The 17,500-nt window shown below is 46.8% G+C and overlaps 2 protein-coding genes across 2 annotated transcripts in view; both read left to right on the top strand.

The window, feature by feature from the left end:
• LOC310803714 (immunoglobulin-like and fibronectin type III domain-containing protein 1) overlaps positions 1-9,233 on the top strand; it is a gene marked incomplete at both ends in the record, with an annotated part of 17,533 nt that extends 8,300 nt beyond the window's left edge. The window contains 14 exons of the mRNA XM_083668568.1: positions 49-217; positions 530-802; positions 1,100-1,507; positions 2,414-2,538; positions 3,584-3,725; positions 4,316-4,609; positions 4,809-5,108; positions 5,287-5,463; positions 5,871-5,999; positions 6,177-6,485; positions 6,637-6,722; positions 6,870-7,062; positions 7,312-7,608; positions 8,863-9,233. Of these exons, the coding sequence (XP_083524694.1) occupies positions 49-217; positions 530-802; positions 1,100-1,507; positions 2,414-2,538; positions 3,584-3,725; positions 4,316-4,609; positions 4,809-5,108; positions 5,287-5,463; positions 5,871-5,999; positions 6,177-6,485; positions 6,637-6,722; positions 6,870-7,062; positions 7,312-7,608; positions 8,863-9,233 (3,273 nt within the window). The remainder of the gene's footprint in view (positions 1-48; positions 218-529; positions 803-1,099; positions 1,508-2,413; positions 2,539-3,583; positions 3,726-4,315; positions 4,610-4,808; positions 5,109-5,286; positions 5,464-5,870; positions 6,000-6,176; positions 6,486-6,636; positions 6,723-6,869; positions 7,063-7,311; positions 7,609-8,862) is intronic.
• Positions 9,234-15,372: 6,139 nt separating this feature from the next.
• Positions 15,373-17,500, top strand: part of ppp1r12b (protein phosphatase 1, regulatory subunit 12B) — an 8,857-nt gene continuing 6,729 nt past the window's right edge. The window contains exon 1 of the mRNA XM_083668683.1: positions 15,373-15,706. Coding sequence (XP_083524809.1) covers positions 15,602-15,706 — 105 coding nt within the window. The 5' untranslated portion in view covers positions 15,373-15,601. The remainder of the gene's footprint in view (positions 15,707-17,500) is intronic.

The following is a 17,500-nucleotide window of genomic DNA, read 5'->3' as shown; positions in this document are numbered from 1 at the left end:
CAATTATCTGCTAACTAATTGTTATTTTCCTGATTTTTCTTCTCAAAGGACGGTGTCCAAGTTCCGTATGGTAATGGGGATGATGATGGGTTGAGGCACAGCCTGAAGCAGTCAGGGGAAAAGTACGTGTTCAGCATCAAGGACGTGAAGCCGGAGGACTCTGGCTTCTACCAGGTGGACGTTGAGGAGGCCAACGTTCTCTCCACAGACTTAAACCGTGAGACTGCGTGTTCTCACCACCATTTTCCGACATAATAATAATATATGCCATTTAGCTGACGCTTTTATCCAAAGTATCTTAGATTGCAGTGAGTACAGTATATATGGTCCCAGTGGGAAACAAACCCACAACCTAAGCGTTGTTAGCACCATGTTCTACCAACAGATGACCACATAGGGAAAATAGTTAATTATTCGTGCTCTTAAAAACTGCAACATATATTTGCACAATATACACATATATATATATATGTACGTGAATGTTTCCAAAACATCAGATCTCATTTCTGTGTATTTGTTTCCTCTCTAGTCATTTCAACAGAGTTCGTTGCCAAGCTGAAGGACGTGAAAGCGAAAGAGGGAGAGGGCGCCATCTTTGAGTGTGTCGTGTCCGACCCCGTCCGCCAGATCGGCTGGTTCAGGAACGACGAGACGCTGGAGCACGGGGACAAGTATGACATCACTGTCTCCAAGGACCAGCTCACTCACAGGATGACGGTGAAGGACTGCACCCCCGCCGACAGCGGCGTCTTCACCGCCATGGCCGGGATCACGGCCAGCAGCGCCTCGCTCACCGTGGAAGGTGGGACCGCTACTCTAGACCAATCATCAGCAACTAACAACTGCTCTTAATAGCATTGTTTAAATATGTTTTTTGGGCATTAGGGACAGTAGAGGTCGACAGGAAGGATGAGAGAGAGAGAGAGGAGGGATGACATGCAAGATATGTCGAGGGTCGGAATCGAACCAGAAACCTTGCGAATATGCCCCATAGTCTTAATAGTCAACAATCTACAATTGACTTTTAAAAAGAATTTATAAATGCTCCCATGTAAAATGAACCTAAACCTGACCTCTTCCTCCTCCATGTCCCTGTCAGCCGGTGATGGGACAGGCAAAGGCACCGGCTCTGGAGGTGGAGGGGTGGACCAGAACCAGCAGGCTCTGGACCAGCAGGCTCTGGACCAGCAGGCCAAACTGCAGAAGGAGCAAGATGACCTGGAAGCGGCCCGTCGGGCGCAGGCGGAGAAGGACGCCAGGGACGCAGCAGCATCAGCAGCAGCAGCAGCAGGAGCCAGGGACGGAGGGGACGGAGGGGACGGGGGGGACGGGGGGGGCGGAGGAGACGGGGGGGACGGAGGGGACGGGAAGGATGGTTCTGGAGATGGTTCTGGAGATGGTTCTGGGGGTGATGGGGGTGATGGGACTGGGGGAGATGGGGGAGATGGAGACAATAAGAATAAGAAGAAGGTCAGAATTGGTCCCTTGCTTCCTGAGACTAAAATAGGTAAGGGGTTACAAAATCCACCTCTCTCTCTCTCTCTCTCTCTCTCTCTCTCTCTCTCTCTCTCTCTCTCTGATGATAAGAACTGAGGTTTATGAGTAGCTAGAAGAAAACATGATGTAATGGATATGGATGACAATACATCACCTAAAACACTGCTGAGGTAACAACAGGCAACTGCCATGAAAATTCAAACTTTTAAAATCTGAAGTCGTTGCCAAAAATAGGATTAATGATGTGCCTGAGCAATCTCAGAAAGCGCTCGGGGGTTCAGAGTTAGTTAGGGTTCAGTCTACTTCCTGACATGTTTTGGAGTGCTGTCATAATGACGAAGGTGGCTTACTGCAGCACTTGACACAAAAGTCATTACCTCCATTGAAATATATCATGGATACTGAGCCTCGTTGAGAGACAGTTTGATGATTCATTGAATGCAATATTTTAGAATTATACCCTCTTCAGATTCATAAGGGCAGCCCTGTTTGCAGTGTGCCCTTTGAGAGTTGAGTCAGAAGTAGAGCAGCACTTGCAGTACCTCACAGACAGCAGTAGAGGGAGACATGTACCAGCTGGCTGGAGGGTGTTACTGCTGGGTTGAGATACTTTGATGCACTGATATTTCACCACCTTGATTCTCTTGTATCAAACTATGTATCGCCCACTTGCATTTGTACACACACACACACAAACACACACACACACACACACACAAACACACACACACAAACACACACACACACACAATCAGGATTTCAGTGTGTCCTTGCATCTGTGTATGTGCTCATGTTCAGAGTTTATAAACGTGTATTGTGTGCTGCAGAAAGAGTAAACATTATTTTTTTCATCCATTTTGATTGTGATATTGTTCGGTATAATCTGACAAATTCTGCCGTCTTTACCGATGTTCAGATGTAGGTGTTCAGTTCATCAGTGGGCTGTCAGATGTGGCAGGTAAACTGGGCCGCCCAGCAGAACTGTCCTGCAAGCTGAGCAGTGAGGGCTGTAAGGGGGTCTGGTACAAAGACGGGAAGGAGGTGAGAGATTACCACCCTGACAGACGTTAGCATGACCACCCTGACAGACGTTAGCATGACCACCCTGACAGACGTTAGCATGACCACCCTGACAGACGTTAGCATGACCACCCTGACAGACGTTAGCATGACCACCCTGACAGACGTTAGCATGACCACCCTGACAGACGTTAGCATGACCACCCTGACAGACGTTAGCATGACCACCCTGACAGACGTTATCATGACCACCCTGACAGACATTAGCATGACCACCCTGACAGACGTTATCATGACCACCCTGACAGACATTAGCATGACCACCCTGACAGACGTTAGCGTGACCACCCTGACAGACGTTAGTATGGCCACCCTGACAGACATTAGCATGACCACCCTGACAGACGTTAGCGTGACCACCCTGACAGACGTTAGCATGACCACCCTGACAGACGTTAGCATGACCACCCTGGTGAGGCTAAGAGATGTTAGCATGACCCCCTGGTGAGGCTAAGAGATGTTAGCATGACCCCCTGGTGAGGCTAAGAGATGTTAGCATGACCCCCTGGTGAGGCTAAGAGATGTTAGCATGACCCCCTGGTGAGGCTAAGAGATGTTAGCATGACCCCCTGGTGAGGCTAAGAGATAGATAGAGCAGCAGGAAACTATGAATGGCTATCATAGTGGCTATCACCATGCAGCAGAGTTTCTTCTAGAGTTTCTTTATAATTGTTATTGTTTGATTGGTGACGGTGTTGATGAGGTGCTTAATCTAAAGCATTTCATTATATTGTATCTTGTATATTGTGTAAATGACCATTAAAATGTGATTTCATTTGATTTGATTTATGTTTAAACAGCATAGAATCTCAATGGGATAAACACAGTCGTCATCAGAGGGAACGGCGGAAATGACTCGACTAAACAGCTGAATAACAAACAATCTATTTGTTGAAAGTGGAAATGAAGCCTCTTCATGAACTGAGATGCTATCAAACAGCTGAATAGCACAACATTGTTTTAACGTCGGTGTCTGATGAAATGATGCCTCTTCTGTTTCTGCTAGCTGAAAGACGGGGACGGGGTGAGGATCATTAAAGATGGTGCCCTGCACAGGCTGGTGATTGACAGCTGCCAGAAGGACAACGCAGGAGTGTATCGCTTTGAGGCGGACGGACGTAAATCAGAGGCCTCCCTCACCGTCCAGGGTGAGACACAGCAGCAGAGGATGGTAGCTGTTGTTGCTGTTGTTTCTGTTCCCTTGATTAGAACCCTTACTTTAAAGGGGCAATCTGGGATTTAAACAACAACAGAGCAGCCCTCCCCACTCTTTGTTTGGTAAACAGCTGAGGGACGGTGCTGGAGAAATGTAACCACTCTGAAATTCATAGACGGAGCTATGGATGCAAGGATCACCATCCAAACAAGATTATAGTTTTAACCATGTTTTGAAGCTGTACAGTGTTTGTTTATGATTGCATTGTTTACAAACAATGGAGTAAGACAAGCTTATAGGTGGGGTTATGGATGGGGTAAGACAGCTGAACTAAGCTCAGGAGGCATTTATAAGTTATATTGTTGAAGAATCAATGGCTTTATAGAATTAATTTCAAGTCAAAACATTGATATACCAATCTCAGATTGGCCCTTAAAGCCCTATTGTGAAAAAATAGATAATGAAAATCATACGATAAAATGTGACAATAAAACCTCCAGCCAATCACCATTGAGTATTAAACAAAGCTGTGGTAACTAAGCTGTGAAAGTCTCAATTGGATGACTTTCTTTTCCGCTTCAGACCCTCCGACCTTTGACCTGGATGCCCTTGGTAGGTTCTCCCAGCCTGTGATCGTGAGAGCAGGCGAGACAGCAGAGTTCAAGCTGCCCTTCTCGGGCGGAGACCCCATGAAGGTGCAGTGGTTCAAGGATGATGATGAGCTCCTGAGCGGCCTCAATGTCCAGATGGACACCACGGCCTCCTACAGCCTGCTGCGACTCAGCAAGTGCCAAAGGAAAGACATGGGAGACGTCAAGATCAAACTCAAGAATGACTTTGGTTCAGTAGAGGCCATTTCCAAACTCATTGTGCTTGGTAAGTAAAATAATAAAACCAGGTAGAACAGGTAACTATGCTACAGATGCTAAAAACATAACAACTTCACTCTGCGGTACGTCTCTTTTTGTGAGGCTTACAACATCACGCTTTCTTTGATTGAGTCGTTTTATGGAATTTCACTTCAGCATTCTCTTGTGAGACCATGTCATCCAGTTGTCTCTCTCTCTCAACGCAGACAAGCCTACCAAGCCCCAAGGACCTGTGGAGATTGTAGAAAGCGCTCTGACCTCAGTTGAGTTCAAATGGAGACCTCCAAAAGATGATGGTGGCTGTCCAGTGACAAACTACCTCATAGAGCGACAGCAAGTAGGCCTGAATAAATGGCAAGAGAAGGGCGGGATCCCCGGTGACCCACCAAGCTACCGGGACACTGAGGTAGAACCTGGGAAGAGATACTGCTACCGGGTCAAGGCCCAGAACGAGGAGGGGGTCAGCGAGGCGTTGGAGACGGAGGACATACAGGCTGGCGTGTTGCGTAAGACCAACATCTCCCCACACACACCGGCTGGAAAAAACAACCGGGCCTCTCCTGCATTCTAAAGAGTATTTTGTATTCTCAGATAAAAAAGCAGATAAGAAAGTGATTTCTAGAAGGAATCGTCCTCTCAGATGAACAAAACAGTAAGTCAAACGGTGTGTTAATGTCCTTCTAGGCTACCCAGGAACCCCTGCTGCCCCCAAAGTGGTCAGTGCCTTCAAGGACTGCATCAACCTGGCGTGGGCTCCTCCTCCCAACACCGGAGGAACCAACATCCTGGGATACAACCTGGAGAAACGCAAGAAGGGCAGCAACATCTGGGTCGCTGTCAACATGGGCGAGACTATCAAAGGTCTGGTCTCCTCTTAGTTGGTGTTTGTTGATGATAACATACAATAAAAAGTAATCTAGTATATAAGAGGTATATGTAACAACTGTTAAAATAAATAAAACAAACAAAGTACTTAGGTCCTACGGTGAGGGGGGGGGGGGGGGGGGGCTGGGCAAAAACAAAGTAGTCTTTCTTGGAAATGTGCTGTGCAATGCAGACTAGTTCTGAACTAGGGGTCAAGCCATGTCATGCAGAACATATGGAGCTTCATTGGATATGGATTCATAATGAATCTCTAATGCAGCTCTGACTTCTTCTTCCTCTTCTTCTTCCTCTTCTTCTTCTTCTTCTTCTTCTTCTTCTTCTTCTTCTTTTTCCTCTTCTTCTTCCTCTTCTTCTTCTTCTTCTTCTTCTTCTTCTTCTCTTAGAAACTAAATATGGAGAGAGAGATGTTACTGAGGGGACAGCGTATGAGTTTCGAGTGACGGCAATCAACCTCTCTGGCGCTGGCGAGCCCAGCCCGCCTTCTGCTGTTGTCTTTGCTAGAGACCCCAAGAGTAAGTCAACGCTGAACGTTTCTTGGTTTTGAAATTATACTAGAACTGCCTGTCGCTTCAACATCACATTTACTAACTCACATGGAAGTATTTTGTTCATAAATGTAGAGTCCATCAACGACCACAGTCGAGTCCATTTCAACCGAAACAATAACCATCACATTGCTGTTATTCCAGAACCCCCTGGTAAAGTTATAGACCTAAAGTTAACATCCTCCTCCTACACTACGTTTTCTCTGGCTTGGAAGAAACCAAAGATAGTGAAGAGGGTGGAGGATGAGGCCGAAGGCTACTTTGTGGAGATCAGACCAACGGGGGACCCCGACTGGACTCGTTGTAACCCCATCCCCGTGATCCCCACATCCTTCAATGTGATTGGTCTAAAGGCGATGGCCATGTACTGGGTGAGGGTGGTCGCCACCAACTACGGGGGTGATGGGGTGCCCCAAGGCTTCGATGACTACCTCATCGCCATGCCTCCCCCTGGTAAGACGTATCTGTCACTTTAAATCACTTGTTCTGTTATTGATCTTTCTAAGGAAAAGAGATTTGGTCTTCTCTAGAAAGGTGAGAGTGAATCTAGGTCTTGCAGAGAGCAATGAATCTCTGACAGATATTTGGTTATTCTCCCTGGAAGTGAGGCCACGGTTTACAGACAACAAGAGGAAGAGCTTCCTGGTGGTGAAGGAGGGGAACACCGCACGCATCAACATTGCCTTTGAGGTAACGTGGCACACGTTAAACTGTCAACAAACATGATGAAGTATAACAAGATCACTCCAGATAAACAGAACTGTCCTGTAATGGCCGCCGTAGAATCCTGCTCATGTAGTCAAAGTCTTCAGCTTCTCATTCTTGCGTGTTCCTCAGGCCTCTCCCATGCCAGACATCACCTGGCTGAAGGACGACTTGGCCGTGTCTAGACGTGTGACCGTCAGCAACTCTGACATCGGCTCACAGCTCCTGATCCCGACATCCGAGCGCTCGGACACAGGAATCTATACCATAATAGTCAAGAACATGGTCGGCCAGGAGACCTTCAGCGTTGAGATCAGAGTGACAGGTGAACGTCAAAGATGGCCGGTCATGATTTTAAGATGTTTTATATTACTATTTTGTTTTTCAGCAGATCAACATTTAATCCAGAAATACAACGCCAGGGTATTCATTCACTTATAGACTACTAGCTAATTTGTTATGCTGACAGGTAAGGTAAATCAAGCTAAGCTTTTTTTTTGCTATCCACCTCGAAGTAATAACCAACTCCAGCTGTATAGAGGAGATGACCCTGTGTCTGACCTGTGACCTCCAGATGACCCCAAGCCCCCGGGCCCGGTGGAGCTGGAGCAGAACGTGCCAGGCACGGTGACCGTGACCTGGACTCCCTCTCCAGACGAGAAGAGAGACGACAGGCTGCACTACCGGGTGTCCAAGAGAGACTCCGTCAAACGCACCTGGAGGGTCGTCAAAGACAACCTCTTCAACAACAAGCTGACCATCATCAACATCATGCCAGGGAGGGAGTACTACTTCAGGGTGTTTGCTAAGAACGACATGGGCCTCTCCGAACCCTCCGAGTCCCCGACCTGGGGGACCCAGAAGAGACGAGGTTGGTGTCGTGGTCACATGTGTTCACTATCAATGTCATTACAGTATTATTATTATAGTATTATTATTATAGTATTATTATTACAGTATTATTACAGTATTATTATTATAGTATTATTATTATAGTATTATTATTACAGTATTATTATTACAGTATTATTATAGTATTATTATTACTGTATTATTATTACTGTATTATTATTACTGTATTATTATTACTGTATTATTATTACAGTATTATTATAGTATTATTATTACTGTATTATTATTACTGTATTATTATTACTGTATTATTATTATAGTATTATTATTACAGTATTATTATAGTATTATTACAGTATTATTATTATATATTATACATCCATACAGCCCCCATCCATACAGCCCCCATCCATACAGCCTCCATCCATACAGCCTCCATCCATACAGCTCCCATCCATACAGCCTCCATCCATACAGCTCCCATCCATACAGCCTCCATCCATACAGCTCCCATCCATACAGCTCCCATCCATACAGCTCCCATCCATACAGCTCCCATCCATACAGCTCCCATCCATACAGCCTCCATCCATACAGCTCCCATCCATACAGCCTCCATCCATACAGCCTCCATCCATACAGCTCCCATCCATACAGCCTCCATCCATACAGCTCCCATCCATACAGCTCCCATCCATACAGCCTCCATCCATACAGCTCCCATCCATACAGCCTCCATCCATACAGCCTCCATCCATACAGCCTCCATCCATACAGTTCCCATCCATACAGCCTCCATCCATACAGCCTCCATCCATACAGCCTCCATCCATACAGCTCCCATCCATACAGCTCCCATCCATACAGCCTCCATCCATACAGCCTCCATCCATACAGCTCCCATCCATACAGCTCCCATCCATACAGCTCCCATCCATACAGCTCCCATCCATACAGCCTCCATCCATACAGCCTCCATCCATACAGCTCCCATCCATACAGCTCCCATCCATACAGCTCCCATCCATACAGCCTCCATCCATACAGCCTCCATCCATACAGCATTGTGTCTAAAAGTAAACAGAGAACTCAATGGTTTCCCATTTCCATTTAAATGTCCTTAACAACTGAAATGAATTGAAGGGGATCATTTCCCTCTCTCTCTCTCTCTCTCTCTCTCTCTCTCTCTCTGTCTCTCTCTCTGTCTCTCTCTCTCTCTTTCTCTCTCTGTCTCTCTCTCTCTCTCTCTCTCTCTCTCGTTGCTGCGTCTCAGAGAGGTTCCTCATGGACACGCCAGAGTTCAACGGCTTTGACTTCCAGGTGGCGCCGTCGTTCCTGGTGTCCCTGCGACAGCGCAGTGCCCCCCAGGGGTACGAGTGCTACATGAGCTGTGCCGTGAAGGGTGACCCCGCCCCCCATGTCACCTGGTACCGTGACAATGTCAGCCTCAACACCAACACCAACTACCTCATCACCAACACCTGTGGCGTCTGCTCCATGCTCATCCTGAGGGTCGGACCCAAGGACACCGGAGAGTACAAGGTCATCGCTGACAACGCCCTGGGGAGGGTGGAGTGTTCTACTAAACTATCTGTCAGAGGTACTCTTCTCTACAACTGTGCTGTACTCGTCATGTCTGATTAAGATTGATTATACAGAAAGAAACATGACTAAACTATATCATAATATATTCTGCGTATTGTACCGCCCTCGGCTACAGTGTAGTATTTGTAGAGATAACCATGTACCATCTGTTTTTTTTTTCAGAGTGAAGAGTTCAAACAGATCACTAAATGGCAGCAGCTCAAACCAGTACATGATTTATTCTGGTTGATCGTTGAGGACGAGTGATGAGAGGCAGAGAGATCCTGCATCCTGTCTTGTGTGATGAAATAGGCTTTAGTTCTTTAGTCCACCCGCCCTGTTCAGATGTTCAGAACCCGCCCTGTTCTGATGTTCTGTTGATGCCATGACTGTTTATGTTGTTGTTGACACCATGACTGTGTACCCTGAAATAGGGGGACTATGCATAAAAAGTGTTGTAATTTCTGAAACCAGTATGCACACAAATACCATGAAATAAAAGCTGAGAATCTCTACTTTAACCTCACAGAGCTGGTTTGATTTAAAATCCAAACTTTTGGAGTGTAGGGCCAAAACAAGAGAAAATGCTTCACTGTCATCATATATATATATATGTTTGGACACACCTTGCCAAGAGTGTGCAAAGCTGTCATCAAAGCAAAAGGTAGCTACTTTGAAGAATCTACAATATAAACCATATTTTGGTTTGTTTAACACTTTTTTGTTTACTACATAATTCCATATGTGTTCCTTCATAGTTTTGATGTCTTCAATATTAATCTACAATGTAGAAAATAATAAAAAATAAAGAAATGTAGTTATTTTTCTAGAAGTGATATTAGGCGTACAATAGCACACAATACAATTGTATGTCAGATAGCCTGAGGGTTAAACTATTCACATCAGCATTGGGGAGTTATGATCTATTCAAGTAATTGCAATTAAATCAAGCAACTTAAAACAACCATGGCGTTTGAACAACAGCAAACCCATTTCTAGAGGAGAAGCAAAGGGTCCGTTACATCCGCAAACAAAGAGACTCGCGGAACACCAGAGGGTCGCCTGTAGACGGTTATGTCACATTGTGGTCCTCTGTGGTCCTCTGTGGCTCAGTTGGTAGAGCATGCCGCTAACAACGCTTAGGTTGTGGGTTTGATTCCCGCTGGGATCATATATACTGAAATGTATGCACTTACTGTAATGTAAGTCGCTTTGGATAAAAGCGTCAGCTAAATGGCATATCTACATTAGACTAAAACTACGGGCTCCTGCGTGCCACGCCCCCTGCCATTATCACTGTCGGGTCCAATGAATGAAAGGGGTCTTGGGAAATAGAGAGAGCATGCTATCGAAATAAATTGGGGCACCCGACACACACAAACCCGACACACACACCGATTTGACTACCTGCGGACCGTCTGGACCTCGTGCGTCTCTCTCCTCTCCAGAATGACCAAACGCAAATCAAAGAACGGGAACAAACTGGAGGACGGCTCGTTCTTACTGGAATCGCCGGTGCCCGAGTCCCGGAGATCTAACGGAACCGGGGGGTATGTCCTACCGTGCATATTGTTCCTTCTGATCGCCCTTGGAGGGTCCACCGTGGGCTGGTTCTGCACGCAGCAGCAGAACTCCATCGACCAGCTGTCAGAGTCCTTCACCGCCATGCAGATGAGGATGGTGAAGGTCCAGCAGGGGCTGGGGGTGAGAGACGCACAGGTAACTCTCACCTGAATGATAGACTGTACTTAATCTCATCAATATGTCAATCTAATGTGTTGTCTGAGAATGGCTGTGCGTTTATTTGTTTTGGAGATACATTTCAGCTGTGATAAGACTATTTGGACATTGACTGAAGCGCCCAAATGCGCATACAGCGCTTATGTTCCTGACAACATGCGGTTTTTTTTTTTACTTTTGCTATTTATAATCATACTAACACGCAAATCCATGATCACGTTTCCCAACCACGTTGAAATGAGTCGAATTGACATTTGTTAACATGACAAACACCTGTTATAAATAGTCACGTTCCTCCTCGGCCTGTCAGCACCGCTGAGACGTTTTCGCAACTGCAGATATGCTGTATGTATGTATGAGTGGAAGGCATTACTGTTCAGAGTTGATTTTAAAAGTGAGAACGTATTCTATTCCATGTTCACATGACGTCATATTCTCATTCAATACCAAAGCATTAAGGCGTTATTACAAAGTTATTATAGCTTAACTAAATGAATGTCACAATGAAACAACACAACTGCCAAGGTCAGAATTGCAGTGTAATTTACAAGGTTATAATGAGTAGCAGACTGGCCATCTGGAACACCGGGTTCATCTGTGTTCCCCCCCTCTCCCCCATATCGGCTGAAAGTCCAGGGCCGTCTGAGTCTGTTGTTGTCTGAGTCCGTCCCTGGTTATAACTATACATCAACTACAGCGCAAACTCATGTCTGCTCATCTGTTTATCTCAAGCTGAGTTCTGAAGGTCTGATGGAGGAGAGGCTCCGGGTTCTGGAGGAGGCCCAGAGGCAGGGCCAGGTGAAGACTGAGGTCGTCCTGGCAACGGCAGAGCGGCTGCAGAACTCCGACCTGAGCTCCCAGATATGGGCCCTCCGCTCCGAGATGGACGTTCGTCTGGCTGAGATGCAGCAGGTGGCCGTCTCCACGGAGGTCCTGTGGGCCGCCATGACCAACCACAGCCAGGAGGTGGAGGCGGTGAAACAGAGCCTGGCGGCCTTTTTGAGCTCCAACTCTGCGCTGGCGGTGAGCGTGGCGGGGCTGACCGGCACGGTGACCAGAACCAGGGCCAGGCTGGACCAGCAGCTGGCGGCGGTGGACGGGCTGGCCATGCTGCTGGAGGGACAGGTCACGGAGCTGGGGGAACTGAGGGGGTCTCTGGAGGTCACCAGAGCAGCGCTGGAGACCAACAATCTCGAGGTGGTTGTCATAAAGTAAGTCAAACAGACGTCCAGTTGTTGCAAACAGTCGCCCCGCAATTCAGTTCACGCTATCGAAAAGCTAGCTATTGGACAGCGCGGATGGTGGGGGTGTTTACCATCTCAACATCAGCCTCGTTATGCCTCATGTTATGCATGTGTAGTGGAGGTGGTTTGGAAGCTCTAGCAATGAGGTAGCCCCGTCTTCAGTGTTCAGGAAATGGATTAACTTGCTCACTGCTTAGTAGGAAGCCACAAGGCTCTCGGAAACATGGAAATAATGCAGAGATTGCAAAAATAGAAGTCATTTCATTCATGTGCCCAAACAAAAAGGTGCATCGTGATGTACAAAAGGTTGACGCTTGTGTTTGAAACTCGGGTTCAAAACCCTGCCGGTTATACATGGTTCCACTCTCCATCTTTGTATTACTCTCAGCTACTGGTTCTGATAACCCAGCTGCTGGTTCTGATAACCCAGCTACTGGTTCTGATAACCCAGCTACCGGTTCTGATAACCCAGCTACTGGTTCTGATAACCCAGCTACTGGTTCTGATAACCCAGCTGCTGGTTCTGATAACCCAGCTACTGGTTCTGATAACCCAGCTGCTGGTTCGGTTCTGATGGCCCAGGGCTGTTCTGTCTCTGTCTCAGGGATCTGCTGGTGTCGGAGCAGGCGAAGCGGGCCCTGGCTCTGGAGGAGAAGCTCCAGTCCGTGAAGAAGACCCTGGATGAGCATCACAGCAGCTCCCATAGCATCCACATGAACCTCAGGACCAAGCTGGAGGCCGTCCACAGCCAGGTAGGACACCCCCGCCCCCCCCCACTTAATAGACCACTCTGTTCTGTAAACAACTAATCTGGTCAGAGAAAAGCATAGGGTTTTATCTTCATAGGGTCAAGAATACAGGACAAATACATAACTCATATTTGAGAGGTACATACATTGTAAATATGTAACTGTTTCAGACCCAAGCTGTACTTTGTGTGAGTTGTCCTATTGAATGTTCTGACTGAAGTCCATGTTCCAGCTGGTGAACGAAGGTCAACCTGGCTCTGAACCACAGGAGGAGGTTCAGCCTGAGGAGGAGGCCCTGGTCTCAGAGGAGAAGGAGGAGGAGGAGGCCTCAACCGTGGGGGAGGAGGAGCAGGAGGAGGTCACAGAGGAGCAGGAGGAGCAGGAGGAGGAGGAGCAAGTAGAAGAGCAGGAAGCTGAGGAGGAGGAACTTCTTGAGGAGGAAGTTATCGAGGAGCTGCCACTGGAACAGGAAGTGGAGGAGGAAGTGGCAGAAGAGGAAGTTACAGAAGAAGAGCCAGCGGAACAGCTAGTTGAGGAGTCATTGGAAGAAGAAGTTACTGAAGAAGAGATTGTGGAGGATGAGGAGTAAGTACAGGCACGTCTGACTTGCTCAGGTACGGCTACATGATCAGCCATTTTGGTATTTGATACTTTATCGTATTGTCAGTAATGAATGGAAACATGGTGAAGTCTTACGGATGTGTAGAAAATATTTTTCTACGTAGACTAAGACATTCTAACTCAACCAAAAGGTTTTTGGCTCCTCCTACATTCAAACACAGTTGTCTCATAAGAGACCAGAAATATCACAGAGAAGAACACAGCCATGCCAGTCACTGACAGGAGTGTTTCATATTAAACAGTATGAATATTAAAGTCTGCTGAGAGATGAACTCTGTAGTTCGTAGCAGCAGTTTCTAGTGTTGAGAAACTGGCTAATTTAAGGGAACAGCAGATCAAAAGACTTTAGCAGATCCAAAGAACTTGAAGATATTTGATATTGTTTCAGATGTGAATGTCATTACTAAAATATTGCATACAGAAATTAAGATTTGAATATTTGCATTTGATAAAACAAATGCTATAGTGTTCAACAGGAAGATGGATTTAAATCAGTTGTCGTAAGTGTCAATGACTCTAAACTGGATGAGTGCCTGTTTATTTCTGAATAAGACCTATGACATTTTCAAACCGGCAGAGTGCATCTCATCGACGATAATGCACTTCTGAAATAAAATGTTTTTACATTTAACATTACTTCACTGCATCTGTTCTTTTATTTGCTTTGCATAATGTGTGATATCATTGCTGAGATGGAGCCTGTGGTATATTGGAAGGTACTGTAGATTTTATTGAAAGACTTAAAGAGAATGGAATGCATTTAGACATGTACACATATGCTATACTGTGTTACAGTTCAGTAACAGAACACCACCGGCCACAGCTTCTCCCAGACGGTTATTTCTGGTGGAAGCTGGACCTATAGCTGGCACCAGCACCGAGGGGAACACGCTGTTCTTGTGAGGAGACTAGAGAGTAGGTTCCCTGGAACTGAACATGCTGTTCTTTTGCCACCCGTGTCTTTGTCAGGCTTTTGAACTTCCTTCCTCAGGCCACTGGGGGGCGCCAATGTCTACACATCATCTTACATTTAGGTCATTCAGCAGAGGCTTCTGTCCAAACCCACTGACAATAAGTACATTTGTCTTCGGTCTGTGTCATCAGTCATCGTAAGTTAAACCTTCGATAAGAACAAGTCACAGTACCAGAGAAAGGAAGAAAACTAGTTAGATTTTTATTTTTTCAACATCACTGGGGGTGTGTAATTGGATCAAATGTGTTTTACATCCAATATTGATGTTATCAGGAGTAATGTGATCTTGTAAGTACTTTGGCTAGGAACAGTGGTGCAGTGGTGTTTACCCAGCCAGAATAGACGACCTTGTGTTCCTGGTCACTGTCCCTACACATACAGGGCTGTTGCATGGAGACGTGACAGATGTCATACAGTACGCTACTGTCACTTATTTACCCGATGCTCTGAGCCCCTCTTAGGGAAGTATTGGAAAGTATTAGTCTCAGAGGGTTAGTTAGAGGGTTAGGGTTAGTTAGAGGGTTAGGGTTAGTTAGAGGGTTAGGTTTAGTTAGAGGGTTAGGGTTAGTTAGTCTCAGAGGGTTAGGGTTAGTTAGAGGGTTAGGGTTAGTTAGTCTCAGAGGGTTAGGGTTAGTTAGTCTCAGAGGGTTAGGGTTAGTTAGAGGGTTAGGGTTAGTTAGTCTCAGAGGGTTAGGGTTAGTTAGAGGGTTAGGGTTAGTTAGAGGGTTAGGGTTAGTTTGTCTCAGAGGGTTAAGTTTAGTTTGTCTCAGAGGGTTAGCTGTTGTCAAGGCCACAGCCTGCTTCAGCCCGCCCACTTTCTACTTCCTCCAGAGCAGAGCTCTGATCTGTGGGTCACACTTCTGCAACTCTCCGTCTCATCTCAGCTCTCTGCTTCATCACCTCACTCACCACACCATCATCTGATCATCACACATCCTCATCTGGAGATCACAATCTTTATCAGATAACCTGGAAACAGCTCTGCCTGTCACCATTCCTGGGACAAGGACACTTCTCCCATCCCCCCAGGGTTGTCTGTCTGCGATGGGATCGTTTATTCTCTAACTTCAGCCCCATGCAGGAGAGCAGCAGCCTGAAGCGATGTCATCTCTGTTCTCCCGCCACAAGGACCAGCCCCGCGCGACCATGAGGTCTCCCTCCGACGGGTCACCAGCCTCACCTTCCTCCACCACCAGGAGTCTGAGAGTAAGAGCATGTTCTTTATCTTCTCTGTTTGTGAAAGTCCAGGAAATACCAACGCTGACATGTGTAAACAATGCATGTGCTAATGATGTAGAACAGGGGGAAAACAATGTCATGATTGAGTTGTGAACCATCGGTTCTGCAGGGTTCCCTTCTGGCCCGGCCCTCTGAGTGCAGGTGTCAGGGACGTGATCTATCTACCTGTCTTAGGGACAGGTAAAAAAACAGAGAAAGAACAGCTGTTTAACGTTGTGACGCTCATGTTGTACTGTATGCCTTTGAAATGAAGCCGTCTGAAACGGCGGCGTCCGTTCCTGTGATCCTGGTTCCCTTTGATGAGCGTCCCGTGCGTCACAGCCGGGTTAGGAGTTACGCAGGAGCTAACCTATTTGACTAAAGGAAGAGGAAGTCAGCGTCGGCTAGAGGAAACGGCCCGTAGATGTGCAGGGTGTTCATCGGGTCTCTTTGAGGCCCTACAGAGGTAGCTGTTACAGCTTCAACATTTTCTTTCCCACGATTGGTCGTTTTAAGTCTGAGATAACTGACTTTCCATGACATCATCGTCTCCATGCTCTTTTTCCCATCAGGCAGTAGCCTCAGAATGACCTGAAGGGGACCCGTCGTTTTATATCAATACATTCATCTATAAACCAAATGAGGCAGACAGTAAACTTCCTACTTTGCGTTGTTAGAATAGTTTTCTAGGTTTTGCTGACAGGATACAGCCCCTGAGACGCACCATCTCATTTCCAAGAGGCTTCTGATAAACAGCGGCTCACGTTCCCACACACGAGCCAGAGAACACACTACAGGAACACGAGCCAGAGAACACACTACAGGAACACGAGAGAAGCAGTAATGAGAAGTTAATCTCAACTGTTTGTGTACTTTAGCAGAGAGTCTGAATCCACAGAGAGAGAGAGAGAGAGAGAGAGAGAGAGACATACACAAGGAGAGAGAGTGAGTGAGTGAGAGTGAGTGAGAGAGAGTGAGAAAGAGAGAGAGAGAGAGAGAGAGAGAGAGACATACACAAGGAGAGAGAGTGAGTGAGTGAGAGTGAGTGAGAGAGAGTGAGAAAGAGAGAGAGAGAGACAGAGAGATAGACATACACAAGGAGAGAGAGAGACAGAGAGATAGAGAGAGACAGAGACAGAGATAGAGAGGCATACACAAAGAGAGACAGAGAGAGAGAGAGAGAGAGGGAGACAGAGAGTGAGAGAAATACACAGTCCTGTACGTAGGAGGTTGTACTGTATGGGAACACAGTGTTTATGACTGTTTACCCCTCTGCTAGTCCACTGGGAGAAGCTCACATTTTCCACAAGCTGGTCAGCTGACGAGAAACCCCCCCCCTGGGACCCGCTGAGCCGGGGCAGGAGGAAGCAGCAGAGGAGGGTTGAGTCTCTGGCCTGGAAGGGAGGTCAGAGCAGACCCTCTCCATCAAACCCCAGCTGATCCAGGATCCAAACATCCATGACCTTGACCAGAGCCCCAGAGAGTCCACTCCAGGGCAAGGCTCAATAGGACCGGCCGTGTGGGTCCGGTCCAAACATGGCCACTCTAACAGGAGAGAGCGTTGACGTTTGACACAGATGTGAGGTGCTCATCCTGAGAGCTTGTTGATGCTTGATGGGGACTGTCTCTGTATGTTTATACATGAGGGCCTGTCTGCGACTCAGGACACTGTCTGGTCTCCCCTCCCCTTGTTCCTGGGAGACGTTCCAGCAGGTGGTCTATGGTGAACAAAGGAAGGAAGGAAAAGCCACTGCAGACGGTCTGAAAACTGCAGCGGTCCCT

This window comes from Argentina silus (genome assembly GCF_951799395.1).
Source record: "Argentina silus genome assembly, chromosome: 4".
NCBI classification, from domain to species: Eukaryota; Metazoa; Chordata; class Actinopteri; order Argentiniformes; family Argentinidae; genus Argentina; species Argentina silus.
Note: the sequence above shows the minus strand (reverse complement) of the source record. Positions and strands in the feature narration are given on the sequence as shown.